The sequence below is a fragment of the Chlorocebus sabaeus genome, chromosome 8 (assembly GCF_047675955.1).
Source record: "Chlorocebus sabaeus isolate Y175 chromosome 8, mChlSab1.0.hap1, whole genome shotgun sequence".
Classification (NCBI taxonomy): Eukaryota; Metazoa; Chordata; class Mammalia; order Primates; family Cercopithecidae; genus Chlorocebus; species Chlorocebus sabaeus.
The window spans coordinates 103183810-103197607 of NC_132911.1; the positions used below are offsets into that span (position 1 = coordinate 103183810).

At 37.8% G+C, this 13798-nt stretch overlaps 1 protein-coding gene across 8 annotated transcripts in view; it reads left to right on the plus strand.

Annotated features, from left to right (window-relative positions):
• VPS13B (vacuolar protein sorting 13 homolog B) overlaps window positions 1–13798 on the plus strand; it is an 870718-nt gene that overhangs the window by 423894 nt on the left and 433026 nt on the right. For all 8 annotated transcript variants that reach the window (XR_005240849.2, XM_037999868.2, XM_073018246.1 and 5 more), the window contains exon 24: window positions 12634–12854. Coding sequence is in view for 7 of the 8 variants with exons in the window: in XM_037999868.2 (XP_037855796.2) it covers window positions 12634–12854 (221 nt within the window). In the remaining variant the exon portion in view is untranslated. The remainder of the gene's footprint in view (window positions 1–12633; window positions 12855–13798) is intronic.

Below are 13798 nucleotides of genomic sequence, written 5' to 3' on the forward strand. Positions count from 1 at the left end.
GGTATATACCCAGTAATGGGATGGCTGGGTCATATGGTACATCTAGTTCTAGATCCTTGAGGAATCGCCATACTGTTTTCCATAATGGTTGAACTAGTTTACACTCCCACCAACAGTGTAAAAGTGTTCCTATTTCTCCACATCCTCTCCAGCACCTGTTGTTTCCTGACTTTTGAATGATCGCCATTCTAACTGGTGTGAGATGGTATCTCATTGTGGTTTTGATTTGCATTTCTCTGATGGCCAGTGATGATGAGCATTTTTTCATGTGTCTGTTGGCTGTATGAATGTCTTCTTTTGAGAAATGTCTGTTCATATCCTTTGCCCACTTTTGGATGGGGTTGTTTGTTTTTTTCTTGTAAATTTGTTTGAGTTCTTTGTAGGTTCTGGATATTAGCCCTTTGTCAGATGAGTAGATTGCAAAAATTTTCTCCCATTCTGTAGGTTGCCTGCTCACTCTGATGGTAGTTTCTTTTGCTGTGCAGAAGCTCTTTAGTTTAATGAGATCCCATTTGTCAATTTTGGCTTTTGCTGCCGTTGCTTTTGGTGTTTTAGACATGAAGTCTTTGCCCATGCCTATGTCCTGAATGGTACTACCTAGGTTTTCCTCTAGGATTTTTATGGTATTAGGTCTAACATTTAAGTCTCTAATCCATCTTGAATTAATTTTCGTATAAGGAGTAAGGAAAGGATCCAGTTTCAGCTTTCTACTTATGGCTAGCCAGTTTTCCCAGCACCATTTATTAAATAGGGAATCCTTTCCCCATTTCTTGTTTCTCTCAGGTTTGTCAAAGATCAGATGGCTGTAGATGTGTGGTATTATTTCTGAGGACTCTGTTCTGTTCCATTGGTCTATATCTCTGTTTTGGTACCAGTACCATGCTGTTTTGGTTACTGTAGCCTTGTAGTATAGTTTGAAGTCAGGTAGCATGATGCCTCCAGCTTTGTTCTTTTGACTTAGGATTGTCTTGGAGATGCGGGCTCTTTTTTGGTTCCATATGAACTTTAAAGCAGTTTTTTCCAATTCTGTGAAGAAGCTCATTGGTAGCTTGATGGGGATGGCATTGAATCTATAAATTACCTTGGGCAGTATGGCCATTTTCACGATATTGATTCTTCCTATCCATGAGCATGGTATGTTCTTCCATTTGTTTGTGTCCTCTTTGATTTCACTGAGCAGTGGTTTGTAGTTCTCCTTGAAGAGGTCCTTTACATCCCTTGTAAGTTGGATTCCTAGGTATTTTATTCTCTTTGAAGCAATTGTGAATGGAAGTTCATTCCTGATTTGGCTCTCTGTTTGACTGTCACTGGTGTATAAGAATGCTTGTGATTTTTGCACATTAATTTTGTATCCTGAGACTTTGCTGAAGTTGCTGATCAGCTTAAGGAGATTTTGGGCTGAGACAATGGGGTTTTCTAAATATACAATCATGTCGTCTGCAAACAGGGACAATTTGACTTCTTCTTTTCCTAACTGAATCCCCTTGATTTCTTTCTCTTGCCTGATTGCCCTAGCTAGAACTTCCAACACTATGTTGAATAGGAGTGGTGAGAGAGGGCATCCCTGTCTTGTGCCAGTTTTCAAAGGGAATTTTTCCAGTTTTTGCCCATTCAGTATGATATTGGCTGTGGGTTTGTCATAAATAGCTCTTATTATTTTGAGGTACGTTCCATCAATACCGAATTTATTGAGCGTTTTTAGCATGAAGGGCTGTTGAATTTTGTCAAAAGCCTTTTCTGCATCTATTGAGATAATGATGTGGTTCTTGTCTTTGGTTCTGTTTATATGCTGGATTATGTTTATTGATTTGCGAATGTTGAACCAGCCTTGCATCCCAGGGATGAAGCCCACTTGATCATGGTGGATAAGCTTTTTGATGTGTTGCTGAATCCGGTTTGCCAGTATTTTATTGAGGATTTTTGCATCGATGTTCATCAGGGATATTGGTCTAAAATTCTCTTTTTTTGTTGTGTCTCTGCCAGGCTTTGGTATCAGGATGATGTTGGCCTCATAAAATGAGTTAGGGAGGATTCCCTCTTTTTCTATTGATTGGAATAGTTTCAGAAGGAATGGTACCAGCTCCTCCTTGTACCTCTGGTAGAATTCAGCTGTGAATCCATCTGGTCCTGGACTTTTTTTGGTTGGTAGGCTATTAATTATTGCCTCAATTTCAGAGCCTACTATTGGTCTATTCAGGGATTCAACTTCTTCCTGGTTTAGTCTTGGAAGAGTGTAAGTGTCCAGGAAATTATCCATTTCTTCTAGATTTTCCAGTTTATTTGCGTAGAGGTGTTTATAGTATTCTCTGATGGTAGTTTGTATTTCTGTGGGGTCGGTGGTGATATCCCCTTTATCATTTTTAATTGCGTCGATTTGATTCTTCTCTCTTTTCTTCTTTATTAGTCTTGCTAGTGGTCTGTCAATTTTGTTGATCTTTTCAAAAAACCAACTCCTGGATTCATTGATTTTTTGGAGGGTTTTTTGTGTCTCTATCTCCTTCAGTTCTGCTCTGATCTTAGTTATTTCTTGCCTTCTGCTAGCTTTCGAATGTGTTTGCTCTTGCTTCTCTAGTTCTTTTAATTGCGATGTTAGAGTGTCAATTTTAGATCTTTCCTGCTTTCTCTTGTGGGCATTTAGTGCTATAAATTTCCCTCTACACACTGCTTTAAATGTGTCCCAGAGATTCTGGTATGTTGTATCTTTGTTCTCATTGGTTTCAAAGAACATCTTTATTTCTGCCTTCATTTCGTTATGTACCCAGTAGTCATTCAGGAGCAGGTTGTTCAGTTTCCATGTAGTTGAGCGGTTTTGATTGAGTTTGTTAGTCCTGAGTTCTAATTTGATTGCACCTTGGTCTGAGAGACAGTTTGTTATAATTTCTGTTCTTGTACATTTGCTGAGGAGTGCTTTACTTCCGATTACGTGGTCGATTTTGGAGTAAGTACGATGTGGTGCTGAGAAGAATGTATATTCTGTTGATTTGGGGTGGAGAGTTCTATAGATGTCTATTAGGTCTGCTTGCTGCAGAGATGAGTTCAATTCCTGGATATCCTTGTTAACTTTCTGTCTCGTTGATCTGTCTAATGTTGACAGTGGAGTGTTGAAGTCTCCCATTATTATTGTATGGGAGTCTAAGTCTCTTTGTAAGTCTCTAAGGACTTGCTTTATGAATCTGGGTGCTCCTGTATTGGGTGCATATATATTTAGGATAGTTAGCTCTTCCTGTTGAATTGATCCCTTTACCATTATGTAATGGCCTTCTTTGTCTCTTTTGATCTTTGATGGTTTAAAGTCTGTTTTATCAGAGACTAGTATTGCAACCCCCGCTTTTTTGTGTTCTCCATTTGCTTGGTAAATCTTCCTCCATCCCTTTATTTTGAGCCTATGTATGTCTCTGCGTGTGAGATGGGTCTCCTGAATACAGCAGACTGATGGGTCTTGACTCTTTATCCAGTTTGCCAGTCTGTGTCTTTTAATTGGTGCATTTAGTCCATTTACATTTAAGGTTAAGATTGTTATGTGTGAACTTGATCCTGCCATTATGATATTAACTGGTTATTTTGCTCATTAGTTGATGCAGTTTCTTCCTAGCCTTGATGGTCTTTACATTTTGGCATGTTTTTGCAATGGCTGGTACCGGTTGTTCCTTTCCATGTTTAGTGCTTCCTTCAGGGTCTCTTGTAAGGCAGGCCTAGTGGTGACAAAATCTCTAAGCATTTGCTTATCTGTAAAGGATTTTATTTCTCCTTCACTTATGAAACTTAGTTTGGCTGGATATAAAATTCTGGGTTTAAAATTCTTTTCTTTAAGAATGTTGAATATTGGCCCCCACTCTCTTCTGGCTTGAAGAGTTTCTGCCGAGAGATCTGCTGTTAGTCTGATGGGCTTCCCTTTGTGGGTAACCCGACCTTTCTCTCTGGCTGCCCTTAAGATTTTTTCCTTCATTTCAACTTCAGTGAATCTGGCAATTATGTGTCTTGGAGTTGCTCTTCTCGAGGAGTATCTTTGTGGCGTTCTCTGTATTTCCTGGATTTGAATGTCGGCCTGCCCTACTAGGTTGGGGAAGTTCTCCTGGATGATATCCTGAAGAGTGTTTTCCAACTTGGTTCCATTTTCCCCGTCACTTTCAGGCACCCCAATCAGACGTAGATTTGGTCTTTTTACATAATCCCATACTTCTTGCAGGCTTTGTTCATTTCTTTTTCTTCTTTTTTCTTTTGGTTTCTCTTCTCGCTTCATTTCATTCATTTGATCCTCCATCGCTGACATTCTTTCTTCCAGTTGATCGAGTCGGTTACTGAAGCTTGTGCATTTGTCACGTATTTCTCGTGCCATGGTTTTCGTCTCTTTCATTTCGTTTGTGAGCTTCTCTGCATTAATTACTCTAGCCATCAATTCTTCCACTTTTTTTTCAAGATTTTTAGTTTCTTTGCACTGGGTACGTAATTCCTCTTTTAGCTCTGAGAAATTTGATTGACTGAAGCCTTCTCTCATCTCGTCAAAGTCATTCTCCGTCCAGCTTTGATCCATTGCTGGCGATGAGCTGCGCTCCTTTGCCGGGGGAGATGCGCTCTTATTTTTTGAATTTCTAGCTTTTCTGCCCTGCTTTTTCCCCATCTTTGTGGTTTTATCTGCCTCTGGTCTTTGATGATGGTGATGTACTGATGGGGTTTTGGTGTAGGTGTCCTTCCTGTTTGATAGCTTTCCTTCTAACAGTCAGGATCCTCAGCTGTGGGTTGTAGCTGTAGGAGATTGCTTGAGGTCCACTCCAGACCCTGTTTGCCTGGGTATCAGCAGCAGAGGCTGCAGAAGATAGAATATTTCTGAACAGCGAGTGTACCTGTCTGATTCTTGCTTTGGAATCTTCCTCTCAGGGGTGTACTCCACCCTGTGTGGTGTGGGGTGTCAGACTGCCCCTAGTGGGGGATGTCTCCCAGTTAGGCTACTCAGGGGTCAGGGACCCACTTGAGCAGGGAGTCTGTCCCTTCTCAGATCTCAACCTCCGTGTTGGGAGATCCACTGCTCTCTTCAAAGCTGTCAGACAGAGTCGTTTGCGTCTGCAGAGCTGCTGCGTTTGTTATTATTTACTGTGCCCTGTCCCCAGAGGTGGAGTCTACAGAGACAGGCAGGTTTCCTTGAGCTGCTGTGAGCTCCACCCAGTTCGAGCTTCCCAGCAGCTTTGTTTACCTACTTAAGCCTCAGCAATGGCGGGCGCCCCTCCCCCAGCCTCGCTGCTGCCTTGCTGGTAGATCACAGACTGCTGTGCTAGCAATGAGGGAGGCTCCGTGGGTGTGGGACACTCCCGGCCAGGTGTGGGATATGATCTCCTGGTGTGCCTGTCTGCTTAAAGCGCAGTATTGGGGTGGGAGTTACCCGATTTTCCAGGTGTTGTGTGTCTCAGTTCCCCTGGCTAGGAAAAGGGATTCCCTTCCCCCTTGCGCTTTCCAGGTGAGGCAATGCCTCGCCCTGCTTCAGCTCTCGCTGGTCGGGCTGCAGCAGCTGACCAGCACCGATCGTCTGGCACTCCCCAGTGAGATGAACCCAGTACCTCAGTTGAAAATGCAGAAATCGCGGGTGTTCTGTGTCGCTTGCGCTGGGAGTTGGAGACTGGAGCTGTTCCTATTCGGCCATCTTGCTCCGCCCCCCCACCTATCCAGAGTATTTTTTCAACAAAAGAATCTACCTTACTAGAAGCAATCCTTATACTGCTGTCAATGCTTAAGACCTAGCCATTTTTACTCATTCATTCCCCTCCCTCCCTCCTTCCTTCCCTTCCTTCCTTCCTCCTTGCTTCCTTCCTTCCTTCCTTCCTTCCAATTTCCTTTCTTTCAACTTCCTAACTTTCCCCTCCTCCCTCCCTACCTCCCTCACTCCCTCTCTCTATCTCTTCCTTTTGTGTACTGTATGCTATGCACTGTGTTTTTAGAGAACTTGCTTATAAACTCTTTATTTTCCCCATGTTGACATGTAAGAATATCAAGATATCTTTTCACCTTATCCAATCAGGACACCAAACCTTTTAGTTGTCAAATCGAATAGAACTTCTTAAAATTCTTGACATCATTGCTTGATTCCTTCTTGAATACCTTCCTAACTTCTGGATAACCACTCTCTTTTGATTTTTTGTGGATCTTGGCTATTCTTTCTGAATGTTCTTCATGGGCTCTTTTTCCCTTTCCTCTGCCTTTCTCTTAAACACAGGTATTCTTCCTATGTACAGCTTTCCTAAACTTTAGCTATCATCTTTCACTGATAGTTTACAAATCTGTAAGATTTTCACATGCCTGACTTCTTTGTTCTTTTCTTATATGCCCAGATACCCATTTTAGCTATACCTGTACTAATGTTAAGGACTGAATATTTGTGTTCCCTCAAATTCATATGTTGAGTCCTTAACATCCAATGCGATGGTTAGGAGGTGAGGCATTTAGGAGGTATTTAGGTTTCTGTGACATCACGAGATTGGAGCCAGTGGGATTAGTACCTTAAGAAGAAAAGGAAGAAATACCAGAGTTTCCCCTCTCTCTGTCGTGTGAGAACACAGTAAAAAGGTTATCTAATTGTTTTCCAGCTTCAGAGAATGTTCTTACCAGGAACCAAATCTGCCAGTACCTTGATGCTGGAATTCCCAGAACTCTTAGAGATGAATGTCTGTTGTTTAAGTCACTAGTCTATGGTATTTTGTTATACCAGCCTCTGCTCACCACAAGACAGCTATCCATCCCATGGCACTGATGTTACTGATAGGATCTTGTCTTATAGAGTAGTAGGAGTCTTCAATATCAATTTACCCTAAGTTACACGTTGTTATAATATTCACATTTTTAGCAAAACTATAGGGTAACTACTAATACCTTTGTTGTCTGAAGGGCAGTGCTATTCTTTTCAGTCCCTTCTTCTTTTAAAAGCAGTGATTATTCTAGTTTTGCATCGTTTACTATTGAAATAATGTTTTAGACAATCTTAGAGGGTTGTATTTCTTTATGAATAATGAAATGTTGACGAACAAGTCATGATTAAACCAGTAATGACTTTCAGAAGTAAGTAATAGTTTTATTAGTAACATGGATTTCTATATGTAAAAGATTTTTCACAAATTTGAAATCAGTTATCTCTTATTACTATCATTATTATTATATTTTGTACATGCAATACATTTCATATTTCCTACAAAACAGTATTCCAAATGTAGAATCTTAGTTACAGCACAAATAAAACTGTAGGTTGCTCATTTTCATTTCCTTTCTTTCTATGCCTTTCAACTGTCTTCCTCTTCTATGAAGATGGGCTAGATATCATTTATAATGTCTTGATTTTTTTTTGAAGTACCAATTACTTAAATTAACATCACTTAGAATTAACAAACACTTTATCTTAACTGTCTATTGTATTTTATTTTACTTTTTTTTATTTTTATTTTTTTTTTTTTTAATTTATTTATTATTATTAAACTTCAAGTTGTAGGGTACATGTGCACAACGTGCAGGTTTGCTACATATGTATACTTGTGCCATGTTGGTGTGCTGCACCCATCAACTCGTCATTTACATCAGGTATAACTCCCAATGCAATCCCTCCCCCCTCCCCCCTTCCCATGATAGGCCCCGGTGTGTGATGTTCCCCTTCCCGAGTCCAAGTGATCTCATTGTTCAGTTCCCACCTACGAGTGAGAACATGCGGTGTTTGGTTTTCTGTTCTTGTGATAGTTTGCTAAGAATGATGGTTTCCAGCTGCATCCATGTCCCTACAAAGGACACAAACTCATCCTTTTTTATGGCTGCATAGTATTCCATGGTGTATATGTGCCACATTTTCTTAATCCAATCTGTCACTGATGGACATTTGGGTTGATTCCAAGTCTTTGCTATTGTGAATAGTGCTGCAATAAACATACGTGTGCATGTGTCCTTATAGCAGCATAATTTATAATCCTTTGGGTATATACCCAGTAATGGGATGGCTGGGTCATATGGTACATCTAGTTCTAGATCCTTGAGGAATTGCCATACTGTTTTCCATAATGGTTGAACTAGTTTACACTCCCACCAACAGTGTAAAAGTGTTCCTATTTCTCCACATCCTCTCCAGCACCTGTTGTTTCCTGACTTTTGAATGATCGCCATTCTAACTGGTGTGAGATGGTATCTCATTGTGGTTTTGATTTGCATTTCTCTGATGGCCAGTGATGATGAGCATTTTTTCATGTGTCTGTTGGCTGTATGAATGTCTTCTTTTGAGAAATGTCTGTTCATATCCTTTGCCCACTTTTGGATGGGGTTGTTTGTTTTTTTCTTGTAAATTTGTTTGAGTTCTTTGTAGGTTCTGGATATTAGCCCTTTGTCAGATGAGTAGATTGCAAAAATTTTCTCCCATTGTGTAGGCTGCCTGCTCACTCTGATGGTAGTTTCTTTTGCTGTGCAGAAGCTCTTTAGTTTGATGAGATCCCATTTGTCAATTTTGGCTTTTGCTGCCGTTGCGCAAACCGGATTCAGCAGCACATCAAAAAGCTTATCCACCATGATCAAGTGGGCTTCATCCCTGGGATGCAAGGCTGGTTCAACATTCGCAAATCAATAAACATAATCCAGCATATAAACAGAATCAAAGACAAGAACCACATCATTATCTCAATAGATGCAGAAAAGGCTTTTGACAAAATTCAACAGCCCTTCATGCTAAAAACGCTCAATAAATTCGGTATTGATGGAACGTACCTCAAAATAATAAGAGCTATTTATGACAAACCCACAGCCAATATCATACTGAATGGGCAAAAACTGGAAAAATTCCCTTTGAAAACTGGCACAAGACAGGGATGCCCTCTCTCACCACTCCTATTCAACATAGTGTTGGAAGTTCTGGCTAGGGCAATCAGGCAAGAGAAGGAAATCAAGGGGATTCAGTTAGGAAAAGAAGAAGTCAAATTGTCCCTGTTTGCAGATGACATGATTGTATATTTAGAAAACCCCATTGTCTCAGCCCAAAATCTCCTTAAGCTGATCAGCAACTTCAGCAAAGTCTCAGGATACAAAATTAATGTGCAAAAATCACAAGCATTCTTGTTTTATTTTAAGATGGAGTTTCGCCCTTGTTGCTCAGGCTGGAGTGCAATGGCACGATCTTGGCTCACTGGAGCCTCTGCCTCCCATATTCAATAGATTCTCCTGCCTTAGCCTCCTAAGTAGCTGGGATTACAGGCATGCGCCACCACGCCTGGCTAGTCTTTTTGTATTTTTAGTAGAGACAGGTTTTCTCCATGTTGGTCAGGCTGGTCTTGAACTCCTGACCTCAGGTAATCTGCCTACCTTGACCTCTTAAAGTGCTGGGATTACCGGTGTCAACCACAGCTCCCGGCCTTAACTGTCTTTAAATAAGTTAAGTGCTAACTAGTTTGGGCTAACACTCTCAGCAATTTTGGCCTATTTAAATTTGTAGTACATATTTCTCTCAAGTGTTACCCTCACAATAGGTGGTAGAATGTTCCTGGTTATACTAGTTCATATTTGAAATACAAACCTGCCTGGGTCATACTGGTTTGTTGACTGTAAGAGAAAAAACTGGGAGAAGAGGAAGGCATTTTGTTGTTGTTGTTGCTTTTGACAAACATTCAGTGACTAAGGTAATGAAAACAAGGAAAACTGAGGAAAGTGTCTCCAACATTGACCAACATTCTTTCCACATTTGCTAAATGGATATTTGTAAGGTGACTCAAACTGGCCTCAAGTACATACACTTTTTTTCTGTAGTATAGTAGAGTGTTTTTTGAAAGGGAAAGACTGATTATCTTTCCAGAATATTGATTCCTACCAAAAATATTGGGATCATAAATTATGTTTCTGTGATCAGGATTTGTATAAATAGTCACTGTTCAATAACCGCAACATTGACAAAAACGTTTTTTTTTTTTTAATATCTATATTATTAAAATTATTTTTGTGTCATGTAAACTATAATCTTCTGATTATAGCATGGTGTAAAATCGGTAACATGTGATACAATATAAAGAAATCCACTGTAATTTTCTTTTTAAGTTTCACTCAATTGTAAGTTAATATGTTCCTTTGGGGACCTCCTTCCTGCTCCACCCCTTGGCGTTGACACATGTAACGCGTAGTCTCACTGATTGTTCTTTATTTATTCAATTTGTCCCAAAGCTTTCTGTCATATTCACTTTCTTTCACATTATTTGTTCCGAATTACATCAGTGTTTGGTCATCATTTTCTTGAGAATTGTTTTTTTTGTATTCTTTTCTCTAATGATAATATAGAGGGGTAACAAATTCACATACAAATGGGATTCTCAATGTTCCTGCTTTGTTCTTTTTTTATTATTCTTTAGACATTTTGTTTGAAAATGTTTAAATTCTGCCAGCAATATTTTCTCTGAAAAAAGACTTAGATTATAGCATTACAGCTTTCCAAGTACAATAAAAATCTTAATCTCGAAGGTCAGCCCAGATTGATAGAAAACTATGTGAAGTTCTCAGAATAGTATGTGGTTCTGGCCAGTCATGGATGTCTGAACATATTTTATGGAGTACCCAGAACATTATTTTGCCAGTATTATAAGTCGATAAGGTATTTTTATTCTGGTGTGTGTGTATGAAAGGAGTACTTGTGCAATTAATGTGTTTTGTGAATTTTCTCACAGTGGGAAATTGTGGAATTTTTATCATTGTATGTTAACATCTCATCTTCTAGGTATAGTGTGCTTTTAAAAACAATCTGTATGCTAAATAAATGGACATTAAGTAGTACCTTAAAAGGTGTATTTTTTTTTTTTTTAGGAGTTAGAGTATGATATGCCCAATTTGAATTTCTTAATCTGATTCCAAAGAAGAAGCAGAAATATAACTGTGATAGTACCAGTGTTATTTGGGATTTTTAAAAATTTAACAAATTTAAATTTGGTGCTCTTCCATCCAACATAACCACCATTTAGCATTTCTTGGATAAAATAAGGTTTCAAAAAATATATATAGCTCACTACCAGCTTTAAAGTATGTAATCTGAAATCATTCCAAAATATTTTAAGACAAATTTGGCAGAGCCTTTATTTTTTAAATAGCATGGAATTTGATGGAGGTTTTAAAATAATTTTAGAATTAGTTACAGATGATTTAGTTTGTCGTTCTTCCTAGGGGGAAAAATATTTTAAATCTTAAGACAGGCAAAGTACCATAGTGCTGACCACATATTATGCAGTTATCATTGTTTCCAGTCAAGTTATTGTGAACTATGTTGCTAGGTTTATTTTATTATGCAAGTCTCAATTTCAAAGTTTCTAATTTTATGACAATTTTATTAACTATATTTGGTCAAGACATTTTTAATATTCAGACTTACGAGAATGTATCTTCTGGTACCTACTGAGTATTAAATATATATTTAGACTCCTCTAACATATTTATAGTATGATCTACCTAGTAATTCACTTGGTATTTTTTCTTCAGTGAAAAAACAAGGTAAGACTACAAGTGCAGTGTGATCTCTGATTTAATCTCTGCCTGGGCACATGCATCCCCCATAGGGGGAAAAATATATATGAAGGAAATATAACTAAGTGTTAATAGTATTTATTATTGGGAGTGGCAAGATAGAAGGTAAATTATGAATGGTTTTGATATTTTCTTCTTATATAATTTCCAAAATTATCTGCAGTATGGTGTCTATTACCTCTCTAATTAGAAAATAAATGTCCTCAATTTGTTCTAACTTAATTGAATTACTAAAAATGATGTTCGTGTTATACTCTCTGTACTGACAAACACTAGTAAATTGTAAAGTCCAAAATACAAATGATATCAAATTGATATCACCATAATAAATGTTTAAAAATATTCTAATGCTAAATGGACTTTTAAAAAGTTCAAAATTACTTTCCTATATTTACAAGAAATAAATGGCTTTATCTCAAAAGTTTATATTAATAAATTAATCTTACCTGAGATAAGTTAGTAAAAGCTCAAAGTATAGAAGGGGAATTTTGCTTTTAATCCTGAAATTTATGAATGCCAATTTTTTATCAAGTGCATTTTATTTAAAAATAACTCAAATGTAAGAATAATCTAGGGAACATATCAAAATTCATGCTGGTTTGTACCATCAGAGGTTTTGATTAAGAAAGTCTAAAGTCCAAGGAACCTCTATTTTAAACCAGCATCCCACATGATTCTGATGCAGGTGATCCAACAGACCATATTAGATTGTTTATTCTCTTCCTATCTCATTCCATGGCAAGATCTACGGTCATTTTCAGTACCGTAGATACAATCTTGCATTTACGTAATTTTATCTGTTTTCTCTGGCCTCCAAGGTATGGCGCATTCGTCCCCAACAGTTTCACAATACAACAAACTAGGGTAAGGGAAGAATAAGTTAGAACTTTTATTTTAAATTTTATCCCATATATTTAATTTCTATTAATGTATGGTTCATAGTGTATATAATTACTGAAAGAATTTTAAGTAGCTTCTATATTGTTTAGCACTTTGGTCTCAGGAATACTATTTTCACTTTTTATGATGGAATATTAGTCATAAATGTTAAATGTTTTACATTTTACTGTCAAGTGAAAATTAATTGTGTTTTTGTTTGTGTGCTTCCCTATTCCCTTTTGTCCCCTATATCAGGTGATGCTTTTCCTTGGACGATCAGCTTACATCATTTCAGCATATATACCCTTCTTGGAAAACAAGTGACACTTTGCCTAGTGGAACCTATGGGTTGCACCTCCACTCTAGCTGTGACGTCTCAAAAACTACTTGCTACGGGACCTGATACACGACATTCATTTGTTGTCTGTCTCCATGTTGACCTAGAGTCACTAGAGATAAAATGCTCTAATCCTCAGGTTGGTACATTTGATTTATGAAAGGAAATTTAAAGTAATGTGATTTAAAAGCAATTGTTATCCTTTTTGTTGAAGGGTTTCTCTTCTCTTAAGTATCCTAAATTATTTTTAACTTGGCCATCAAGATCAGGGTGGTTAGATTAAGAATTGCTTTGAAGCTCTCTCAAGTTGTGTAATTTAAACTCTTCTGAAAATGTAATGGTGGCAGCACAAATGTATCTTTTGGCTGATGACATGAAATCAGTTGCAGATGTAATGTTCTTAAACACTGAAGAACTATTTTACTGTCAAACTGGAAGAGTCTGTTGAACTGATCAAATGTAATTTTCATTCAGATTCTCACTCAGAACTTCTTTGCTTATGATACAATATTTTTAAAAAGAAAAAGATTTCAGTTGTCATAGATGAATCATGCTGTATCTTGTAATTTGACAGTTTAATGTGAATTCAGATCACCTGTGTTTACACAAATAATTAGTTGCATACAATTTAGCACTTGTTTATTTAACTTCAAATAGACTGTGTTATATTTTCTCTGTAGATTGTCAAAGCTGAATACCGTTTAGAATTATATTTTAAAATAATCCTTTTTAGAAGATTATTGGACACTCTAGGTCAATAGTGATAAATTTATATTTATTGTAGCATTAATTGTTATAAGCCAGTTTTTAAAGAGTGTTTTTTTAAGTAGGTTCAAGTTAGTTGAGCTTGATGGCACATGCCTGTAGTCCCAGCTACTCAGCAGGCCGAGGCAGGAGGATCACTTGAGCCCAGAAGTTAGAGGCTGTAGTGTCCTATGACTGCACCTGGGAATAGCCACTGCACTCCAGCCTGGGCAATAAAGCAAGACTCTTTCTCTCAAAATTTTTTGTTTTGTTTTAATTCACTTTAAAAAAATTTTTTTTTACTTTTTATTTTTTTTATTATTATACTGTAAGTTCTAG